General features: G+C 51.1%; 1 protein-coding gene across 7 annotated transcripts in view; it reads left to right on the top strand.

Moving 5' to 3' along the window:
• The window catches only part of LOC137603314 (cullin-9), an 84,065-nt gene extending 62,634 nt beyond the window's left edge, over positions 1–21,431 (top strand). The window contains exons 1-45 of one of the 7 annotated variants that reach the window (XM_068326602.1): positions 947–1,129; positions 3,497–4,162; positions 5,652–5,806; positions 5,887–6,489; positions 7,081–7,222; positions 7,312–7,502; positions 7,587–7,773; positions 7,853–8,074; positions 8,159–8,354; positions 8,448–8,649; positions 9,063–9,253; positions 9,337–9,533; positions 9,616–9,755; positions 9,926–10,014; positions 10,094–10,199; positions 10,273–10,500; positions 10,576–10,666; positions 10,744–10,915; positions 11,034–11,139; positions 11,238–11,333; positions 11,530–11,705; positions 11,787–11,920; positions 11,987–12,172; positions 13,561–13,590; positions 14,095–14,231; positions 14,317–14,499; positions 14,579–14,736; positions 14,816–15,014; positions 15,133–15,304; positions 15,406–15,551; positions 16,403–16,517; positions 16,605–16,810; positions 16,889–17,145; positions 17,840–17,939; positions 18,033–18,281; positions 18,355–18,495; positions 18,586–18,750; positions 18,825–18,988; positions 19,072–19,165; positions 19,297–19,371; positions 19,815–19,925; positions 20,028–20,145; positions 20,219–20,352; positions 20,435–20,526; positions 20,618–21,431. In XM_068326602.1, the coding sequence (XP_068182703.1) occupies positions 3,502–4,162; positions 5,652–5,806; positions 5,887–6,489; positions 7,081–7,222; positions 7,312–7,502; positions 7,587–7,773; positions 7,853–8,074; positions 8,159–8,354; positions 8,448–8,649; positions 9,063–9,253; positions 9,337–9,533; positions 9,616–9,755; positions 9,926–10,014; positions 10,094–10,199; positions 10,273–10,500; positions 10,576–10,666; positions 10,744–10,915; positions 11,034–11,139; positions 11,238–11,333; positions 11,530–11,705; positions 11,787–11,920; positions 11,987–12,172; positions 13,561–13,590; positions 14,095–14,231; positions 14,317–14,499; positions 14,579–14,736; positions 14,816–15,014; positions 15,133–15,304; positions 15,406–15,551; positions 16,403–16,517; positions 16,605–16,810; positions 16,889–17,145; positions 17,840–17,939; positions 18,033–18,281; positions 18,355–18,495; positions 18,586–18,750; positions 18,825–18,988; positions 19,072–19,165; positions 19,297–19,371; positions 19,815–19,925; positions 20,028–20,145; positions 20,219–20,352; positions 20,435–20,526; positions 20,618–20,834 (7,734 nt within the window). In that variant the 5' untranslated portion in view covers positions 947–1,129; positions 3,497–3,501 and the 3' untranslated portion in view covers positions 20,835–21,431. Of the gene's footprint in view, positions 1–945; positions 1,130–3,496; positions 4,163–5,651; positions 5,807–5,886; positions 6,490–7,080; positions 7,223–7,311; positions 7,503–7,586; positions 7,774–7,852; positions 8,075–8,158; positions 8,355–8,447; positions 8,650–9,062; positions 9,254–9,336; positions 9,534–9,615; positions 9,756–9,925; positions 10,015–10,093; positions 10,200–10,272; positions 10,501–10,575; positions 10,667–10,743; positions 10,916–11,033; positions 11,140–11,237; positions 11,334–11,529; positions 11,706–11,786; positions 12,173–13,560; positions 13,591–14,094; positions 14,232–14,316; positions 14,500–14,578; positions 14,737–14,815; positions 15,015–15,132; positions 15,305–15,405; positions 15,552–16,402; positions 16,518–16,604; positions 16,811–16,888; positions 17,146–17,839; positions 17,940–18,032; positions 18,282–18,354; positions 18,496–18,585; positions 18,751–18,824; positions 18,989–19,071; positions 19,166–19,296; positions 19,372–19,814; positions 19,926–20,027; positions 20,146–20,218; positions 20,353–20,434; positions 20,527–20,617 lie in introns of those variants that run through there. The other 6 variants (XM_068326599.1, XM_068326600.1, XM_068326598.1 and 3 more) reach the window with 6 other exon arrangements.
• The last annotated feature ends 240 nt before the right edge of the window (positions 21,432–21,671 follow it).

Genomic DNA, 21,671 nt, shown 5'->3' with positions numbered 1-21,671 from the left:
GTGTGTGTGTGTGTGTGTGTGTGTGTGTGTGTGTGTGTGTGTGTGTGTGTGTGTGTGTGTGTGTGTGTGTGTGTGTGTGTGTGTGTGTGAATTGCAGAGCTTTCTGCCTCATGGTCCTAAAGCTCCTCAGATATCAGAAATCACACAAAGTGATTAATCAATGACCTTTCCTTGATCAGTAGTGATCAGCACATCGTGTGACGTCACAGATAGTTCAATAACAGCCGACTATGGTGCAGTACATTTTCATTAACTATTTAATAATCGTTAAGTAGTATGAGAATGAGGTATGTCGGTCGTAACAGTAGTTGTACTACATATACTGTAGGTGAACATCAATGGACCAATCAGAGCAGAGGACTAACGTGATTGGTAATTTGAGCCAATCAGCATCAGCTGTGTAAACCTGAAAACGCTGACTCACTGATACAACAGAGGGGAAAACCCTAAAACAGCACCAGAACCAGAGCCTGGTCCAGAAATTGTAGGAGTCTGGAGTTTGTGGACAGCGCCCCCTGTTTGGGAGAGATTAATCTGTCTGTCTGTCGTATCTCCATTTTACCACTAGATGGCAGCAACACAACAACTCTGCGTGTTCAGTAATAATTTATGTGCAGCTATTAGAATTTTTTTTCCATATCTTTTTATTATTTCGTGGAAATTTACGTTTTTGTAAGAGTTATGATGAAAATAAAACAGAAACAATACTCTTCATTTAATTACACTTTCATTCGAACCGAGAGAAAGAATGAACATGTAGTCTTCTTCAGGTGTTTTAAACTAGTCTCTTCTTATTCAGGTATTTTAAAGTAATATAAATCTTGGTCGCATAATTAAATGTATTAGTTCATGTAATGACAAAAGTTATTCCTGTGTTGAAAACTTGCTGCGTTTACCCTCCCGCACCAGCAGGTGGCGGTATGTCCGTCTAACAACAGACGTTAGAAGAAGAAGACGCCCTGATGCTTTGACTGTCTCAGTGCGCAAACACACATCCAAGCATTCCGCACCGCTGGTGGACACCGGAAAGGTCTGACGAGCAGGCTGGGAAACGAAACTCCAGGACGGGACAAGGAAGCAGGAGCTCACACGTAGACAGAACCGGAGGGGAACGTCTGTGACTCGGCAGGTGAGCCCGAACGGAGCGGAGCCTCTGGGGCCGGAGGGCTCGAGTCGCTGCAGCCGCTGTCAGGTTTGACCCGGGCGGACATCTGGACGGGCCTAGCGCGGCTCCTGTCATCCATAGTGAACCTCCGAACCGAACGCGTTTAATTGAATAAAAAAATCAACATGTGTTAAACTTGAGCTTGTGTTTGGAGACGGACTTTACATTTCAGACACACTCATGTCACCAAAAAGCGCATTTGATGCAAACAGATAATCGACTTTAAAGCTGTTTGATGTCATTTCAAACCCGAACCCGGATCCAGACAGCCGGGTCCGGACCGTTAACCGTAACGGTGAAGTTCGTCATAGCAGTATTGACGTTGAGTCAACACAGTTAATTAAACTAAAAACGTGCCGAATTTCAACTATAATGTCGTCTTAAATAATTCAGGACTCTTTAACGATGGACCGGCTTTAGTTGGATCTCTTTGCCGTCAGTCGGTCCTTAAATGTGGAGGTTTTTTAAACGGACTCCGTTTGTGACGTTTTCCGCTCCCGACACGAGCAGCTAGCTGCTCAACTAGCCGTCAAGCGGCTAACGTGAACTTGTTAACCAGCTAGTTAACGAGTTGGTTAACAGGTGTTTTGTTAAAGCTAACCTGATGCCAAGCAAAGCGAAAGGGGGAGGCCAGTTAGCTAGCCCCCCACCCGCTGGTTAGCTAACGGTCTGTGGCTGACACGGGTCCAGACTATTCACTGGAACGCGACCACTTCACTTATTAGACGGGATCCTCCCGCGGTAACTCCGTAGTGTCACAAGTAGCTAGTTTAGCATGACGCTGCTAAATTAAGCTAACGTCACCGCTGCCGTCACGTCTCGTGTTCGCGGACAAAATTCAACATTGCATCAGTGGTTAGCCTGACCCCAGGACGAGCTAACCACCGTTAGCCCGCCTGGAGCGAGGAGTCCCCGCGTCGGGCGGGTGGGGTGGGGGAGTTCCGGGTTTATGCCGGGAGGAAACACCTGCGGAGATTTCACCTGTAGCTCAGTTTTAATGAAGAAAAAATCTTCAATCAGCATCTTGACTTTTATTATTTAACATTTTATAATTTAAAAAAACAAAAACAAAACAATTACTGGCTTGAAAATGTGGTTTGAAGTCTTCTAAATCAAACTTAACAATTGGAAAAAGTTGAAAAGTTATATTTCAGAACGTATGAAAATTTGAGCAATTATGTAATTGTTCAAGTACATGGACTATGATGTTTGCAGATGACATTGTGATCTGCAGTGAGAGCAGGGAACAGGTGGAGGAGAAGCTAGAGAGGTGGAGGTTTGTCCTGGAAAGGAGAGGAATGAAGGTTAGCCGCAGTAAGACAGAGTACATGTGTGTGAATGAGAGGGACCCAAGTGGAAGAGTGAGGTTACAGGGAGAAGAGATCAAGAAGGTGGAGGATTTGAAGTACTTAAGCTCAACAGTCCAGAGCAATGGAGAGTGTGGAAAAGAGGTGAAGAAGCGTGTCCAGGCCGGATGGAACGGGTGGAGGAAAGTGTCAGGTGTGATGTGTGATGGAAGAGTTTCAGCTAAAATGAAAGGAAAGGTGTACAAAACTGTGGTGAGACCAGCGATGTTGTTTGGTCTAGAGACAGTGTCACTGAGGAAAAGACAGGAGACAGAGCTGGAGGTAGCAGAGATGAAGATGCTGAGGTTCTCTCTGGGAGTGACCAGGAGGGATAGGATCAGGAATGAGTCCATCAGAGGGACAGCACATGTTAGAGGTTCTGGAGATAAAGTCAGAGAGGCCAGACTGAGATGGTTTGGACATGTCCAGAGGAGAGATAGTGAATATATTGGTAGAAGGATGCTGAGTTCTGAACTGCCAGGCAGGAGGCCTAGAGGAAGACCAAAGAGGAGGTTTATGGATGTAGTGAAAGAGGACATGAAGGTAGTTGGTGTGAGAGAAGAGGATGCAGAAGACAGGGTTAGATGGAGGACACTGATTTGCTGTGGAGACCCCTGAAGGGAAAAGCTGAAAGGAGAAGATGTACTTTCAAAAGTTATACTAATAATACTAATTGTGTTATTGGAAGAATGACTGCTGATTTGAAAACAGTTTTGGATCTATATAATTACTGTAAGCGAAGACCTGTTGAATTGATGAACCACTCAGGGAGCAGATTGGAGGTTTAATCATCCAATCAGAACAAGCGGTGTGTGACTGTGTTGGGGCCTAAAAATGCTGACTCATTGGGGAGACGGGAGAGGAACACCCTAAAGCCGCGCCAGAACCGTCAGCATCCTCAGAAGCTGCTGATGGAGATCTAGAATTTCCTGTTTTCCGTGAGAACTCATGTTTGAAACAAATTTGTGATGTCATGTTTCCATAGCAACCATGGTAGGCGAGCGCCGCAATGGGAACTTGCTGGTCCAGATCGGCCCGAGGCTACAAGCATATCCTGAGGAGCTGATCCGTCAGCGCCGTAACCACGATGGACAGACGGAGTACCTGATTCGCTGGTGCCTCGTCACCTTGGACGATGGCTCCAGGTCAGGGGGCGGGGCTGGCGAGGCTGGTGCGACGAGCGTTGGCGGCGGCTCAGATGCCGGGGGCTCCAGCAGCTCGTCGCCGGGGGAGACCAAGCCGGAGAACATCCTGATGTGGATGTCGACAGAGGACGTGTACGCCAGCTGCCCCGCCCTGCTGGGGAAGAGGAAGCTGGAGCAGCAGGAGAAGCAGAAGCGCGGCGACGCCTCGGACGTCGGCCAGGCGGCAGGCGTCACGTTCGACGAGGTGGAGCTGTCGGACCTGACGGGCGACGTGAAGATGTTGGTGCACCGGGCCAGAATGCAGATGAACCAAAAGAGCGACTTCTCCATGGGCATCACGGACACCATCCACATCCTGAGCGCCTACGCCAGCATCGGCTCGCTGGTCGGCGTCTTCAAGGAGACCGGCGCCCTCAACCTGCTGATGGAGCTGCTGTGCAACAAGGAGACGCAGACGCGGCGCAGCGCCGGCAAGATGCTGCGGGCGCTGGCCTCGCACGATGCAGGTAAAACAGCTGATAGGGTTGGCTGTGGTTGTAACCATAGCAACAAGTCCAGTCACACCCCTGAAGTAGGCTACGTAGACAGAATCCAGAACTTCCAATATTTCTGTTTTATTTCCGATCTGATTCTGAACAATGTTTTAAACGAGCAGACGCTCTCCTCATCTGTCTATGAGCCACTTTTGAGATGCTTGCCTCGGTCACATGACCATCTTCTTAAAGGGGCCGCCCCGGCCGCTAACACAGAATACATTACTGCTAAACTGAAACTGAAACGCCCAAGCTAGCAGAACCAATAAGAAACAAACTGTGTGATGTTACAAGGCCACTGCGAATAAAGTTGTCACACATTTATTCATTCATTCATTTTCCAACCCGCTTAATCCGCTAACGCAGGTCACGGGGTAGCCAGTGCCTATCCTGGCAGTCTCAGGGCGTGAGGCGGGGGACACTCCGTGCACGACGCCAGTGTACCGCGGAGCCACACAGAAACAAACAAGCATTCACACACACACTCACTCCTATGGTCAATTTGGGACCGGCCAATTAACCTGAAGCGCATGCTTTTTGGAGGTGGGAGGAAGCCGGAGAACCCGGAGAGAACCCACGCAGACACGGGGAGAGCATGCGAACTCCGCACAGAGCGGGACTCGAACCCGGGTCCGCCGTGTTGTGAGGCAGCAGCGCTAACCACTGCGCCACCGTGCCGCCCCGGGTCACACATTTAATTAACGTTTATTACTATATTTAGAAAAAACTGTTTTCATGCTCATTGTATTGTTTTCTTTTGTTGGATTTATTTTCCACACCTTAAAGTCGGTCTGTGACAATATTCTGACATTAAACCGGTTGTTGAATGAAAACTGCTGAGGATAGATATTTAGAAAAGGAAATCTAAATATATTTTAGTCACAGTCGCGCTTTAAACTGCTGAAGATGTGTTTATATCAATGTTCAGCGTCAGATTGTTACCATAGTAACATCATGAAGACTCAAATGGTTGCCTGGCAACTTCATGGTGACGACGAGTCCAGGGACTGATTTTGTCAACATGAAACCTCTTTTTCCAAACACATTAGTTTTAAAGTTTATAATTTAAGTTCTAGTAATTTTTTTACTTGAACTGGAGTTCTTCTTGTGATTGGTTAGACACCAGACGTTAGACCAAACCAGTCAAATTGTTTCACTTCTCACTCCGGATGTTTTGGAGAAAATCCTGGTGAGGAGATGCTCTCCTCCTGAGTCATCATGCCACAGCTCGTTACCAGGAAATGACATCATCACCCTCATCACAGAGCCAGTGTTTTTCCTTCCTGTTGCCCAGCAACCGAGAGAACTGACCGGCTCTTGTTCGTGAATCATCAGTTCTGATATTTCGGAATAGTTTCTCCATAACTATATCAGAAGGCGTGTCCTTCCTGCCTCTGGAGGCGTGTCTTCTCTCCTCTAAGGGCGTGGCCTCCCCCCTCTGAGGGTGTGTCTGTCCCTGCAGGAAGCCGGGCCTACGTGTTGCTGTCTCTCAGCCAGCAGGACGGCATCGAGCAGCACATGGACTTCGACAACCGCTACACGCTGCTGGAGCTGTTCGCCGAGACCACCTCCTCCGAGGAGCACGGGATCTCCTTCGAGGGGATCCACCTGCCTCAGGTGCGCCCTGACCTGGGGGGTGTGGGGTGTTGTCCACCAGGTGGACGACAGTCTGATGTTTGTCTTCCTGTCTGTTTCAGATTCCTGGGAAGTTGCTGTTTTCTCTCGTCAAGCGTTACCTGTGCGTCACGTCTCTGATGGATGAACTCAATACAGTGGGGGCGGAGTCTGCCTCCGACAGCCCCTCCTCCGCCTCTTCCTCCAGCACCGCCCACCAGACAGAGCAGCTCCGCCTCCAGCGAGAGTTCGACTTCACCATGGCGATGGCCAACTTGATCTCGGAGCTGGTGCGGGTGATGGGATGGGACCGCAACCGCCCGCCTCCAGACATCTCCATCCAGTGCCCGCTAGGGGGCGGGGCCAATGGGGAGGAGCAGGGGAAGGAGGCGTCCCACCCGGTCCTGAGGTCCATCTTCCAGCCTCGTTTCTGTGCCTCCCCCGTTTTCCCCGCCTCCGTAGCCGCTGCGGTGGCGGCCCCCGCCGCCACGCCGTTGAAGCCCAAGAAGGCGGGAAACGGGTTCAAGACGCGTTCGGACTTCGCCAGCCGCTCGGCGTACGTGGAGTATGTCCAGGACAACCTGAAGAGCAGCATGCTGGTCCGCATGCTGGAGGACTACGAGGAGGTGAGCGCCGGAGACGAGGGCGAGTTCCGCTACAGCAACGACGGATCTCCACCGGTTCAGGTGAGGAGACACCGATGCCTCATGTACACAGGTGTTAGTCTACACAGGTGTTACCCTGTGGACACAGGTGTTAGTCTACACAGGTGTTACCCTGTGGACACAGGTGTTAGTCTACACAGGTGTTACCCTGTGGACACAGGTGTTAGTCTACACAGGTGTTACCCTGTGGACACAGGTGTTAGTCTACACGGGGTGTTACCCTGTGTACACAGACACAGGTGTTACCCTGTGGACACAGGTGTTAGTCTACACAGGTGTTAGTCTACACGGGGTGTTACCCTGTGTACACAGACACAGGTGTTACCCTGTGGACACAGGTGTTAGTCTACACAGGTGTTACCCTGTGGACACAGGTGTTAGTCTACACGGGGTGTTACCCTGTGTACACAGACACAGGTGTTACCCTGTGGACACAGGTGTTAGTCTACACAGGTGTTAGTCTACACAGGTGTTAATCTGTGTACACGGGTGTTCTGTCGGGACACATGTGTTTTCTGGGGACACAGGTGTTTTCTGGGGACACAGGTGTTTTCTGGGGACACAGGTGTTCTGTGGAGACACAGGTGCTAAACATCCCCGTGTTGCGTTCAGGTGTACTGGAACTCCCTGTCCAGGACCTACTGGGTCCACTGGCACATGGTGGAGATCCTGGGCAGCGGCGCCAGCAGCCGGGCGGAGAAGGAGACACAGGTGAAGGCGTCGGCGCTGTCGGAGACGGTGAAGCTCACCACCGGTAGGAGCTGGGGGCCGCTGGGACGCCTGACGCCTCCCACCGCTTGTACCTGACTCCTCTTCTTCCTGTCGCCCCCCCCTCCCCCCCAGCAGGTCAGATGTTTGTCTCGAAGCCCCCCGGGGGGCTCTACTCCCTGCCCTACCTGAGCGAGGGGGCGCCGACGGAGCCCCCGACCCTGAGCCGGGCCGAGTGGTGGGAGGTGCTCTTCTTCATCAGGAAGCTGGAGTTCAAGCAGCAGCAGGAAGTCCACGGCGTCCTGCAGCAGAGCCTGGAAGACCAGGTGAGGCAACGGCAGAGAGCATGATGGGAATTTGTTCGAACGCAAAGGGAGGAACGCTGTGTCACCTGTGCCCCCCCCTTTCAGGAGGTGGGGCCGGACGACTCGTCTCTGATTGGTCTGTCGGTCCCTGGCGACGTGGCGAGGAAGCTCCTCCACTTCCTGAAGCTGAAGCTGCCGTCGTCGTGCCTCGGCGACCTGCTGTGTTCCCACGCCTTCAGCAAACACTACCTGAGGAGGGGGGGGGCGAGTCTGGAGGATGAAGAGCTGCTGGGTGAGACCCCCACCGGGAGGGGAGGCGTGGGGGGGTAGGGGTCCCCAGTGAAGCCGTCTGACTCTGGTTTGTCTCACAGCTGAAAGCTCTCTGTGCTCGTCCAGCCTGGGGGGAGGAAGAGGGGGAGGAGCCAGCCACGCCTTTTCGTCATCAAGCTCCGCCTCCTCCTCTTCTTCAATGGCCTCCGTCTCCAAGAAGCCAAAGAAGGAGCCGCTGTTGGATTCCAGCCCCGAGACAGAGAGCGAGCTGCCCTCAGAGGACATCAGCAAGTACCCCAAAGACCTGGAGGATAAGATCAAAGGTGGGGGGCGGAGTCAGGGTGGATGGGTGTAAGGAGGAAGAGGAGGAGGAGGAGGATGATGGTGGTGTTCTGTCCTCCCCACAGTGTTCAACAACCCGCGGGTCCAGGGGAAGAAGACGGTGCTGGACAAACTGGGGGAGGTGGTGGACATGCTGAAGAAAGGGGAGGCGGCCTCGGAGCCGACCAATCAGCTGGCGGCCGTCCTCTTCATCAGCCGCCTGCTGGAGGACAAGACGCAGGACAAGAACGCCGGCAGGAGCGACTCCACCCAGACTGTCAGGTGAGGCGGCGTCGCCGGGGTCAGCAGGTGGGGGAGACGGCAGGAGGGCGGGACCAGTCTGAGAAAGTGTGTGTGTGTGTGTGTGTCCCACAGAGACAAGCTGCTGAAGCTGCTGGTGGAGCTGCTCTCCTCGCCCTCCAGAGACGTGACGGCGGCGACGTTGCGCCTCACACACCTCCTGATGCTCCGCTTCGAGTGGAGGGTGTCCTTCGCCACCGAGGGCGGAGTCAGAGCCGTCCTGGCCTGCATGCAGGAGTTCAGCAGTGTCCCTCAAGTCCAGCAACTGGCGCTCGCTGTGAGAGCACACACACACACACACACACACACAGATACTCATATGATAATAATAATCAGCTATAATGATATGAAACGTAGCAACTCATGTCATCACAAAGCATCAGTGAGCCTTTAATGCAATAAAAAGAAGTATTAATTGTTATAATACTAATATTAAATCATAATAATGAATATCAGTTATGATTTTTTCTAATCTCCTGTACAAATCCAAAAATAAATAATAAACTAAGTCGATGCAAGGTGTGTATTCAGTCTTTTAACCATAGAGACTGCAGCTCCCATAATGCCTGTCGGCAAATAAAGGACATTTAAAACACAAATGTTTTGACAAAGACACAAATACAAGCATTAGCTTCATGTTAGCTTCACATCTTACCATGTTGCTAACCATCTAACCCCACCCCACCCTAGACTCTGAAGGTCATCACCGGCGCCAACAAACACGACCTGCGCAGCGTCGGCGGCAGCGCGCCGCTCTCAGAGTCTGGCACGCAGATGATGCTGGAGATCTTTGCCAGCATCGGCTCGGCCACTCCCGAGGGCTCCAGGGGGCTCCTGGGGGCCATCCCCGCCGCCATCGAGCTGATGCTGCAGACCAAAGGGTGAGAAAATGCTGAACACCGCTGCAGTTTCCGCCCTCCTGGCTGACCTCTTGACGTTGACGTGTGTGTGTGTGTGTGCGTAGCTGCGCGCTGTCGGTGCGTAACGGCCTGCTGGTCGTCGTCATGCTGATCTCCAGCCACAAGAGTCTGGCGGAGCAGCTGGTCGCCGCCGGCGTCACCGTCATCCTGAAGAAGTGTCTCACGTTGTCCAAGACGGAGAGCATGCTGGCCATCGTCGCCCTCAACCACATCTCCATGGTGCACAAGCTGGAGAGCAAAGGTAGGTCACTTGACCCCGGGCGGTAGGATGTGAATCGGTCGTCCTGGTCGGGGGCGTGACTGACTCCTGCCCATCTCCTCAGACTGTCAGGAGCAGATGGACACGGAGCTCCAGATGCTGGTGGTCGGCCTGAAGGAGATGATGGTGACCAAGGAGGTGATCCAGACGCTGGAGCAGCTGCTGTACGACGACACGCCGCAACTGGAGCAGGAGCGCATTCAGGTAAGCCCCACCCTACTGCCTGCCCCCTGCAGCGGCTGGGGGTCAAAACGCAGCGCCGACACCCAACAAACTCGAGCTAAAAAAAAAACCCCAACTCGAAGTCCTTCAAGAATTATGATACCACTTCCTGTTCCGCCTCCAAACATTCTTTTTACTTCCTTGTTGGTCAGGTGACCCACAGTCGGGACACCTATCAGGATCTGGTCCGTCTGATGGAGCAGCACCGGTTGGACCGCGCCATCCAGGTTTCCATCGTCAAGTAAGGATCGCTCGCCTTTTGAAGCACGATGATGATGATGTCACGGGTAGGGCTCGTCTGATTGACTATTGGCGCACAGGATCCTCGACAAGTTCCTGGACGGCTACGAGGAGGACGTCCTGCCATGGCACGAGAGCATCGAGCCCTGCCTGTCCTCCATGACGACGTTTATCATCGACAGAGAGGTCAGTATCGCTCCCCCGCAGGCTGGGAGGAGGAACACACGCGAGCTACGCTCACCTCTGATTGGTCGTCCAGGTGGTGCAGCTGTTCATCCGCTTCCTGTACCGGCTGGCGTCACTGAACAAGGACTACGCAGTGGTGATGTGTCGCCTGGGGACGAAGGAGGTGCTAGTGAAGGCGCTTGACAAACACGGCACCAACGTGCTGCTGGTCACCGAGCTGCGCGACCTGCTGGGCGACTGCGAGAAGTACGCCAGCCTCTACAAGAAGATGACCACCAGCGTGCTGGCTGGGTGCATCCAGGTACCGCCACCAAACCCGCAGCTCAAGACACGCTCGATTTAAGAACGCACGCGTTCACTTCCTGTTTCCTGTCAGATGGTGCTGGGTCAGATTGAGGAGCACCGGCGTAGCCATCAGCCGATCAACATCCCGTTCTTCGACGTCTTCCTCAAGAACCTGTGCCAAGGTTTGTTCGTGTCCGACGCGGTTCTATCCGTGTGTGTGTGTGTGTGTGGCGAAGGTTTGAAGGTGGTTCTGATTCAGGGTCCAGTGTGGAGCTGAAGGAGGACAAATGCTGGGAGAAGGTGGAGGTTTCGTCCAATCACCATCGAGCGAACAAGCTGACAGACAAGAACCCCAAAACCTACTGGGAGTCCAACGGCTGCACCGGCTCGCACTTCATCAACATCTACATACACAAAGGGGTTGTGATCAGGTACCAGTGGGGGGAGGGGTAGGGGCCTGAGGCGTCAGGAGGCTGCTTCTAACAGAATGTGTGTGTGTGTGTGTGTGTGTGTGTGTGTGTGTGTGTGTGTGTGTGTGTGTGTGTGTAGACAACTGGCCGTCCTGGTGGCCAGCGAGGACTCCAGCTACATGCCGGCCCGGCTCCTGGTTCTGGGAGGGGACGAACCCACAAACATCAACACCGAACTGAACACGGTGAGTCAGGTCGGGCTGTGGACGTGGGTTCAAGTCCCGCCTCCCTCATCTGAATGATCTGTGTGTGTGTGTGTGTGTGTGTGTGTGTGTGTGCGCAGGTGAACGTGACTCCTTCGGCTAGTCGTGTGGTTCTTCTGGAGAACATGACCAGATTCTGGCCCATCATCCAGATCAGGGTCAAACGATGTCAACAGGTGAGACTCTGCCCCTCCATTGACAAACTCCGCCCACTGACTCCGCCCTTCTGCACACTAACTCCGCCCATCTACCTCCTTATTCTGTTTATCTCAATGCTGGCTCTGTTCAACTTCCCCCTTTTTTCTTCTTAATGGTCACACCCATCTATCCATCGTGACCCCACCCATGTCTGACTCCTGTCCCCCCTGACAGGGGGGCATCGACACCCGGGTCCACGGGTTCGAGGTTCTGGGTCCGAAGCCGACGTTCTGGCCGGTGTTTAAGGAGCAGCTCTGCTGCCGGACCTTCCTGTTCTACAGCACCAAAGCTCACACCTGGTGCCAGGAGCTGGTGCAGAACCGGAGCGCGCTGCTGCAGCTGTTCAACAAGTAGGCCCCCGCTCCCACCTCCATCCAACGTGCATTAACAGTCCCACTGTTAAATGTGTGTGTGTGTGTGTGTGTGTCCAGGCTGAATAGCGCTTTGAGACACGAGCAGATGTTCGCCGACCGCTTCCTGCCGGACGCCGAGGCGGCCGAAGCACTGGGGCGAACCTGCTGGGAGGCGCTGATCACACCCATCGTCCACAGCATCACACACGCAGGTACACACACACACACACATACACACACTCATTCTCTCTCTCTGACACGCTTCTGTGTCTTCCCAGAATCCTCGGCGTGCAGCCCTCTGTCCTGGCTGCTCAGTGAGTATCTGGACAACACCAAGACGTCGCGCGGCGGGAAGAGCAAGGAGGCGGTGTTTAACTCCAGGGTGCGGCGCCTCACACACCTCCTGGTCCACGTGGACACCAGCTGTCCCGACATGGAGGAGCTCAAACCGCCGGTCAAGTCCAGTGAGTCTCAGACCACTTCCTGTCCCGCCTCCCAACCCCGTCAGCAGCAGAGCTCCACCAATGAGACGTCCTCTTTGTTTTATTCACTTCCTGTTTCCAACACAAAGAATAATTGAACTTATTTGTTGATCAGGCTGTTTTCTGTTCTGTTCTGATTTGTCCAATCATGTTTAGATGTTTTTGACCACAAATGCTACAACTATACTGAGTCAGCATTTAGAGTAAACACATAAACAACTTCCTCTTTCAACATGTTCATCATCAGACTAGTGTTAGTGGTAATAATACCACGACTACCAGTAATCATACTAGTATTAGTAGTACTACTGTTAGTACTAGTATTATACTAGTATTATTAGTATTAGTAGTACTACTGCTAGTAATACTAGTACTAGTATTACTAGTGTTAGTACTAGTAGTACTACTACCCCTCGTAATAGTCTTGACAGTTCTACTACTGCTTGTAATATATTAGTAGTACTAGTATTAATAGTAATACTAGCAATGCTACTGCCAGTAATAATACTGGTATTATTAGTGATACTGGTATTAGTAGTAATATTACTTGCACTAATACTGCCGGTGGTAATAATAGTATTACTAGTAATACTCCCTCTATTTTTTCGCTACTGCCAGTCACTATACTGTTAATATATGTTTGTTGTATTAAAAATAGTAGTACTAATACTACCACCACTGCTGCTACTGATAGCAATAACACTTTTAGTACTAGTATTACTGGTGTTACTATTATTAGTACTAGTAATACTAGTATTAGTACTAGTGGTAAACTACTGCTAGTAATGATACTAGTGTTACGAGTCATACTGTGTTAATGGTAATAATAGTATTTAGTGCTTGTGGTACTGCTGCTGCTAGTAATATTCCTAGAATTACTAGTAATAGTAGTAATACTACTGCTAGTAATATACTTATAATACTGGCTTCACTAATATCACTTGTGATACTAATATTACTAGTATTCACGGTAATACTAAAGTACTACTACTAGTAATAATACTAGTGATACTAGTATTTGTAGTGATGTTATTAGTAGTACCATTCCTGCTAGTAACAATAATAGTATTTTGAGTTATACTCCCACTACCTCTGCTACTGCCGCTATCAATACTATTAATACTAGTATTACTGGTGTATGTAGTATTAGTACGAGTAACACCAGTCATAATACTAATAGTACTCCGACGCCTGTAGGCTGTAGGGTATCAGTAATGCAATATTTCCTAATTTTCGATGATGTTGTGTTTTTCCTGTCCATCCGCCGTCGTCCCTCCTGGAGGGTTCGTTGTGCTGAACTTTGACCCTGAATGTTTGTGTGACGTCTGTCCCTCTGATCCTCGTGTTTAAAGAGTCTTTCTTCTTTCCAGAAGGTCTCAACCGAAGCAAAGAGATGAAGAGTAAGTAACAGCTGAGTCTGGGGGCCTCTTTTTTGTTTGTTTACACTCTGTTCTGTGACATTGCGTCCGTTAGATGAGGACAGGAAGTCATCACAGCGCCCCCTGCTCTTGGACACGTCTCCTCTGATAATGTCCAGATGTTAAAATGTCCTGCTTCAGTCCCATTGGTTCCTACTAGATCCTTTACGAACACAGATTTGTAGTTTATGTAGTTCGGACCAAACAGACTGAAGTCCCTTTCGGATGCCGGTCAGCCCGTCGTCCAGTAGGGGGCACCAGCTGACACTTCCTGCGTTTAAGCACCATCTTTATCTTTCAGTTTTGGACTGCGTTTGTTTTGGTGGTGGACTCCTTACCCAGGGCGCCGGTTTGGTTTTTCTCTCCAGACGGACGAGGCTCCGCCTCTCTTTCCGTTTCTGGCTGCCGTCATCTCATTTCTCTGATCTGCTTTTTTTCCACCTGTCAGAAAAAACTGATGGCACTCGTTTTGAACGTGTCTTCCAGACGGTAAAGACAGTAAAAACAAAGACGCGTCCGCCGCCTCTTCCTCCTCGTCCTCGTCTTCAGCCAAACCTAAAGCGAGGAGCAGCAGCAGCATCGCGGGCATCGCCCTCTGCTGGCAGGGAGTGGTACAACAACAGGTGAGGTTCTGCTCGCGCCTCGCCTTCATGCTGTCGTGAGGCGAGGTTTGAGGCGTTAACGGACCCCCGACTGAACCCGCCTCAGGTGAAGACGTTCCTGGAGAGCAGCTGCAGCCTTCCGGGCTTCGTGGCATCCTACCTGGGTCTGTACCTGCGGCTGAAGAAAGCCATGGAGGAGCTGTTCGGACAGCAGACCGCCTTCGCCCTCGCCTTGAGAGACGGGTTCTCCGCCGCGCTGCTGGAGCTGTCATTCCTTAAAGCCATGCGCGTACGTCTGCACGGACCTGCACCCAATTCCAGGTGTGAGTCCGTTCCTTTAACCCTCACCTGTCGGTGTTTACCCTCAGGTGAGCGAGCGTTTCGCCCAGTACATCGATCACATGATCCAGACCAGCGGCGTGGCGAGCAGCAGCGTGGCGATTCTGGCGCGGCTGGAGCAATTCCTGGAGCCGATGCGCTTCCTGTCGGGCCTGGAGCTCGCCAACACCTTCGAATACTTCTACAAGTGAGGACGTCGTGTTGCCCGCCTAACGAGGCCCCGGGTGGGGGTTCTGATCCATCACCATCCGATTGTCGTCCTGCAGGTACTACCTGGGCGACCGGCTGCTGGCTCAGGGCAGCGTCTTGTTGGAAACCACCATCATCGACCAGATCGGCAGCTGCTTCCCGAGTTGCTTCCCCCAACAGATGCTGAAGGACCTGAGTGAGTCGAGCGAGCTGCAGAGGGAGTTCCACCTGTACCGTCTCCAGCAGCTCGACCGGCGCCTGCAAGACGGCGACCTGGTCAGAAAAAACACAGCTTCATCGTTTGTAGAATAAAAGGAGTCAACTTTTTCTGGTCGAGGAAAAGGTGTATTTTTTAATTTTTTATACTCAGATTGTCCCTTGGTTCTCCCCGTAGATGGAGGAGGAGGAGTTGGCTGCGTCGGAAGAGGAGGCGAAGGTCCAGGTTCTGGTTCTGTCTCCTCGATGTTGGGCCGTCTCGTCGCTCTGCTTCCTGGATGAACCCGACAGACATTTTCCAGCGAAGCTTTGCTGCTACCTGAACCAGTTCACCCAGTTCTACAGCCGCAGTGAGTCCCAGTGCAGATGAGAGAAGCTAGCTGGGCTAGCTTCTGATCTGGAAGGCAGAAACCAGTTCTCCCAGTTCACCCAGTGGCCGTGTGTCCGTCAGGTCAGCTCATCTACGGCGAGAGCCACTCCACTCCTCGCCGTCTCCAGTGGACGTGGCTCGGTCACGCCGAGCTGCAGTTTGGCCGCTGGACGCTCCACGTCTCCACGCTGCAGATGTTCATCCTGCTGAAGTTCAACAGTCAGGAGGTAAGCCCCCCCCCCAGGCAGAACTGGGACGACACCATCCGACCTGAGGTAGAAGGCCAACTGTAGCTAACTGTTAGCTTTGAGGAAAGTTTCTAACTTGATTGTAGCTTGTTTTCAGAAATGCAGAAATGTTCTGATAGTAATAATAGTAATAGTAATAATAATAATGATAGTAGAAGTAATAATAATAGTAGTAGTAATAATAATAGTAGACGTAATAATAGTAGTAGTAATAATCATAATAGTAGTATTAGTAATCATAATAGTAATAGTAGTAGTAATCAAAGTCAGCTTTATTGTCAAGTGTGCCGTATGCATGACATACAGCACAGATGAAATTGCAGTCCTCTCTGACCCACGGTAAACGGGCAGTACAACGGGCAGTACAACAGGCAGTACAACAGGCAGTACAACACAGTACAGCATGAAGTATTACACGAACAAAGGGATGGTAAACATCTCTATACACTCTTTAATCCCGTAGGGGAAGTGACATGTGCGTAGTCCCTGAGTTGATGGGGGTAGAGAGAGATAGGTAGTCAGGTCCTGGGGGGAGGGCAGGGCAGTGTGAGGGTAGAGTTCAAGTCTATGGCAGGGGGCAGAGCAGGGAGGGAGTTGAGCCTCCTGACCGCCTGGAGAAAGAAACTGTCCTTGAGCCTGCTGGTAACCCTAACCCTGCTAATAGTAGCAATAATAATAGTAGTAATAATAGTAGTAGTAATAATAATAGTAGTAATAATAGTAGTAATATTGATAATAGAAAAATAATTATAGTAGTAATAAATAAGAATAAATTATCTGAATTTTCGTGGTGCATTCGCTGACCGTCGGTTCTCCCTGCGTCCCTGCAGGAGGTCAGCGTCGATGATCTGCTCAAGGTGACCGGCCTGTCGGCCGCCGTCCTGCTGCACGCTCTGACGCCTCTGATTGGTCATGGAGGACCGCTGACCTGCAGTGACCCCAAAGGTCCGACACACACACACACACACACACACACACACACACACACACACACGTCTTCCTCACTCTCCTGACCTGTCTGTCTGCTCTCAGGTGTGCTCCGTCTGAACCAGCAAGCCGTGTCCCGCAGTCAGGCAGGAAGTCCCGCCTCCGTGCGGCTGCTGCCCCAGCAGACGTACATGGACGTGGACGAGGACGCCGCCGGCGCGCTGGAGAGGAAGAGGAACTACATCCACTGTCTGATCATCAACATCCTGAAGCAGGAGAAGGAGATCCACATCGACAGCCTGGTGTTCAAGGTGCGAACAATCACCATCGTGTCATGAGGGGAGGGGCGTCCACGTCCCCAATGTTAACGCCAGTCCCCCCCCCCCCAGGTTCTGGACTCGTGTCACAAACAGGAAGCGTCCGGCTCGCCAGCGGCGGGACGCTTCAGCTGCAGCGCCAGCGACGTCCTGTCGGGCATCCTGCACCTCATCAGCAGAGGCTACACGCGCCGCAACGAGGACAGCCCCCACATCGTGGAGTTCCTGTCCGAGGACCCGCCCACACCGCAGAAGGGCCACGCCCAGTTGTCCTTCAGCCACCCAGAAAGCAGGAAGGACGCCGCCCCCAACAGCAAGGCTGACATCAGGTGTGACCTCTGACCTTTACATGTAGAGTTTGTTCGTGTCGTCGTTCAGACGGGAGGAGAAGTGCAGCGGGCGTCAGCGTCGAAACCCCCCCCACCCATCCCCCCAGGAGAGATTTATTTCAAAGGAAAATCGTTTAGTTAAAAGCTTTTAAATTATTGGCTCAAGTGTCCCATCAAGACGTTCTGCTGGGACACATTTAAGGTGGACTCTAGTTGTTTTCTTTGGGAGACGCAGACGTCGGCTTGTTGTTCTGTTGCTTCTGTTCACAAAACGAACTGACAGTTAATGAATCCAGTCAAACACCAAATGTAAACGTTTAATTTTCTACTCAAAGAAAATAAAAAGATTTAAACTTCCAATCTGACTCGTTGCCTTTTTTTTATTTTGTGATAATTAGTGAAACACCAGAAGTTAAACCGACACACTAACGACCAGCGATCCGCTGATCCAGACCTAAAAACAATCATTCATGTTGTTTATTTTTAAGTACGAATACCAGCACAAACAAACACAACCTCCTTAAATGTAAAAAAAAACCCAACCACCTTAAACGCTGTAAACAAACATGATCATCTTAAACAACGTAATCAAACAAAACCGCCTTAAAAACTGTAAACAAACACGTTAAACACAATAACACTGTATTTGGGCGTTTTCTTCATTTCCTGTGACGCTCTCTGTCGCCCCCTACAGTCTGATGGCGCGGCCGCTGGAAGACGGCGTTCTGTTCTCCATGAACCGGACGATGACTCAGGAGGAGGTGCGTCAGCTGATGAAGAGGACGGTCCAGCAGGTGGGTGGGGGGCGTGGCCAGCAGGCCCAGTTGGATTGTGGGTCGGCTGACTGGTCTTGGGGTGTCACACGGGTGTTCTTCTGTCCCCTCAAGGTTTCGGAGACCCTGAGCCTCAACCTGGACCACGCCGAGCACCTCCTGATCCACTGCAAGTGGAACGTGGATCTGCTGGTGCAGCGGTTCATCGACGACCCGGAGACCCTGATCACCGCCGCCGGGCTCAAGTTGCACAACCCCCAAGCACCGCCGAGCCCCGCCTCCAGCTGCCCCGTGTGCCTGAACTCCCGCAGCGCCGACACAAAACCGGTCCCGCTGCTGAGCTGCCAGCACTACTGTTGCCGGGTCAGCTTCTTGCTTGGGGGGTCGGGTTGAGGTCTGATTCTGGTTCTAATATTTCTGCCCCCTCCCCCCCCAGTCGTGCTGGCAGGAGTACCTGACGGCGAGGATCGAGCAGAACCTGGTCATGAACTGTAACTGCCCCATCACCGACTGCCCGGCGCAGCCCACCTCGCTCTTCTTCCTCAATGTCCTGAAGGACAAGGACATCGTCACCAAGGTAACGCTGCCTCCCCTCCACCCCTCCCCCTGTGTGTGACGTTCACGGCCGCTTACGATGCGTTCACTGTCCCCCACCCTTCCCCATCAGTACGAGAGCGCCCTCCTCAGGGGCTACGTGGAGTGCTGCTCCAACCTGACGTGGTGCACCAACCCCCAGGGCTGCGACCGGATCATCTGCAAGGAGAACGTGGGCAGCACCGGGACCTGCTCCTGGTGCTGCTGGTCCTCCTGCTTCAGCTGCAGCTTCCCCGAGGTCAGAGGTCACCCGTATGTGTCTGAAACAAGTTCAGGTTGTTGAGCGAGGCGTGACTAACCCACGTGTTATAGGCGCACTACCCGGCCAGCTGCAGCCACATGTCGCAGTGGATGGACGACGGCGGCTACTACGACGGCATGAGTGTGGAAGCCCAGAGCAAACATCTGGCCAAGCTCATCTCCAAGCGCTGCCCCAGCTGCCAGGCGCCCATCGAGAAGAACGAGGGCTGCCTGCAGTACGTGTGACGTCACGGCGCCGGCAGGAGCTGATTGTGATGATGATGGTCGTGGTGGTGATGATGGTTTCCTGTCTTCTCAGTATGACCTGTGCCAAGTGTAACCACGGTTTCTGCTGGCGCTGTCTGAAACCATGGAAACCGACGCACAAGGATTACTACAACTGCTCCGCCATGGTTGGTTCACTCATTCACACGATCGTCAGTCCATCCAATCAGAAACCAGGAAGGCTTTCATGTGGCAGTAATGACAGGTGGTCATGTGATCATCAGTCTGGGATGGGTAATTTGTGATGTTGATACTTCAGGTGAGCAAAGCAGCGCGGCAGGAAAAGAAGTTCCAGGATTATAATGAGAGATGCACGTTTCACCACCAGGCCAAGGTAAACTTGTTTATTTACTACTACTACATTATTACTACTATTATTTATTATTATTACTACTATATTATTATTATTACTACAATTATTATTATTATTACTAATATTATTACTACTGTTATTATTACTACTATTATAATATTACTATTACTACTATTATTACTTCTACTATTAATATTACTACTATTATTACTACTATCATTATTACTACTATTATTATTACTAATATAATTACTACTATTAGTACTATTACTACAATTAGTACTATTACTACTATTATTATTATTACTCCTATTATTATTACAACTGCTATTATTAGTACTACTACTATTATTATTGTTATCATTATTACTATTATTATTACTATTATTACTATTATTATTACTACTATTATTATTATTACTATTATTATTACTATTATTATTACTACTACTATTCTCATGCAGGACTTCGCCATCAACCTGGAGAACAAGGTGTCGTCCATCAACGAGGCTCTACAGATGAAGGCTCTGACCTTCGTCATCGACGCCTGCAAGGTCCTCGCTCAGGCTCGAAAGGTAACGTCATCATCCTCATCTTCACCTGGGGGTAGGTGGGGAGGTGGGGAGTCGGGGAGTCACATGTGCAGGTGGTCACTGTGCCCTGCTCTCCGTCTGCAGGTGCTGGCGTACTCCTGTGTCTACAGCTATTACAACCAGGAGACGGAGAAGATGGAGGTGATGGAGCAGCAGACCGACGCCCTGGACCTGTACACCAACGCCCTGCAGGTCCTGCTGGGTGAGCCCTCCTCGCCGTTTGACGGCATCTCCGGCCCCAACTGGCTCCCCTAACCGGTTCTGTTGCCCCCCAGAGGAGACGCTGCTGCAGTGCACCGACCTGGCGTCCTGCATCCGCCTGCTGAAGGCGGAGCACCTCAACACCGGACTGGAACTGATCCGGCGCATCCGAGAGCGCCTGCTAGCCATCCTACAGCTCTCCACCCAGGTGAGACCAGTGGTTGGAGACCCCCCCCAGTGGGGACCAGTAGGTTCTGGGACTGTCGTGTGATTGGATCCATCTGATTCAGGACTTTAGGGTGGGGTACCAGTGCAGGAACAGCCAAGAAGCCGAATCCACTGAGGCGTCCAACCTGTCCAACCACAGCGACACCAACAAAGCGTGAGTACCAGGTGGTACCGGGTCAGACTGGGTCATCTTTTACGTCCCAGTCAAGGACACGACTCAGCAGAATCTCCTTGGTTTTTTTCAGGTCCAAGGCGGAACGGGCGTCCGATTCCGGAGACTCGGAGAACAACAACAACACAGGAGAGGACGGCGGCGAGGAGGCGGAGGACGACGAGTACGATGAGGAGTACGTCCCCGAGTGGCACGAGGACTACGACGAAGACGACATCGACGAGGACGACTTCTTCTCCGAGGACGACGAGTCCGAGAACCTGGAGAGAGACTTTAGCCCCTTCGACTGAACGGCACAACGAATCCAAAAACCTCCCAGAGTCAAACCCATCAGACTTTAATTAAAAAAATTTTTTTCATGTAATCTCAGAATGTTTTTTCCTCTTGTGTCCGAATGTCTCCTCTGTTCCGGACCACAGTTCTGGTTCTAGGGGTCCAATCTGAAGGATCCTTCTCTTGGTTCCTCCTGAGAAAAGAGAAAAGGAGATTATTAATCCAGGGGATTGGGGGGAGGGTGTTGGTTTCTGTCGCTGTTCAAAACCAACCTGTTTGGCTGGTTCTGCTCGTTCTTTACCGTGGAGTTTGCCTTCGTTAAAAACGTGACAGAGGCCTCACAAGTTATGTCACTCGTTTTTGTACGTTCATCGGTGGTTCTACACATCTGGAAAGAGACGGGTTTCAATCCCGAGCAGAGCTAACTATCACTGCAATAACCGATCGGTCGATAATTATTATCAGCTCGCTGTCGTAGATTTCTGACGCTTTGGTTTCTTGTTGAGTCCATTTCTGATGCCCCTACTTGTTGTTTTGAAGGTTCTAACGTTCACCTTTGTTCTGTCTGTTCCTTTGCTGAGTCAGCCCAACTAAATAAAGCTTTTTGTGCTGCAGGACGAGTCTTTGATTGAATTCCACGCGTCTAATTTAGTTCCTTAGTGACGTCACTACAAATACCACGAAACAAGCTGTTAACAGTGTATGAAATATAACAGTGTATAAAATATAAAATTAAAATTAAAAAACTACTGGCTCACAAATATCACTAGAAAGACTAAAGTACAATACAATATTTAAAACATTTAAAAATAACGGATGAATTTTTTGCTGATGCCATAACCAGTTACCAGAAG

This window comes from Antennarius striatus, chromosome 11 (assembly GCF_040054535.1).
Source record: "Antennarius striatus isolate MH-2024 chromosome 11, ASM4005453v1, whole genome shotgun sequence".
In the NCBI taxonomy this organism is placed as follows: domain Eukaryota; kingdom Metazoa; phylum Chordata; class Actinopteri; order Lophiiformes; family Antennariidae; genus Antennarius; species Antennarius striatus.
Note: the sequence above shows the minus strand (reverse complement) of the source record. Positions and strands in the feature narration are given on the sequence as shown.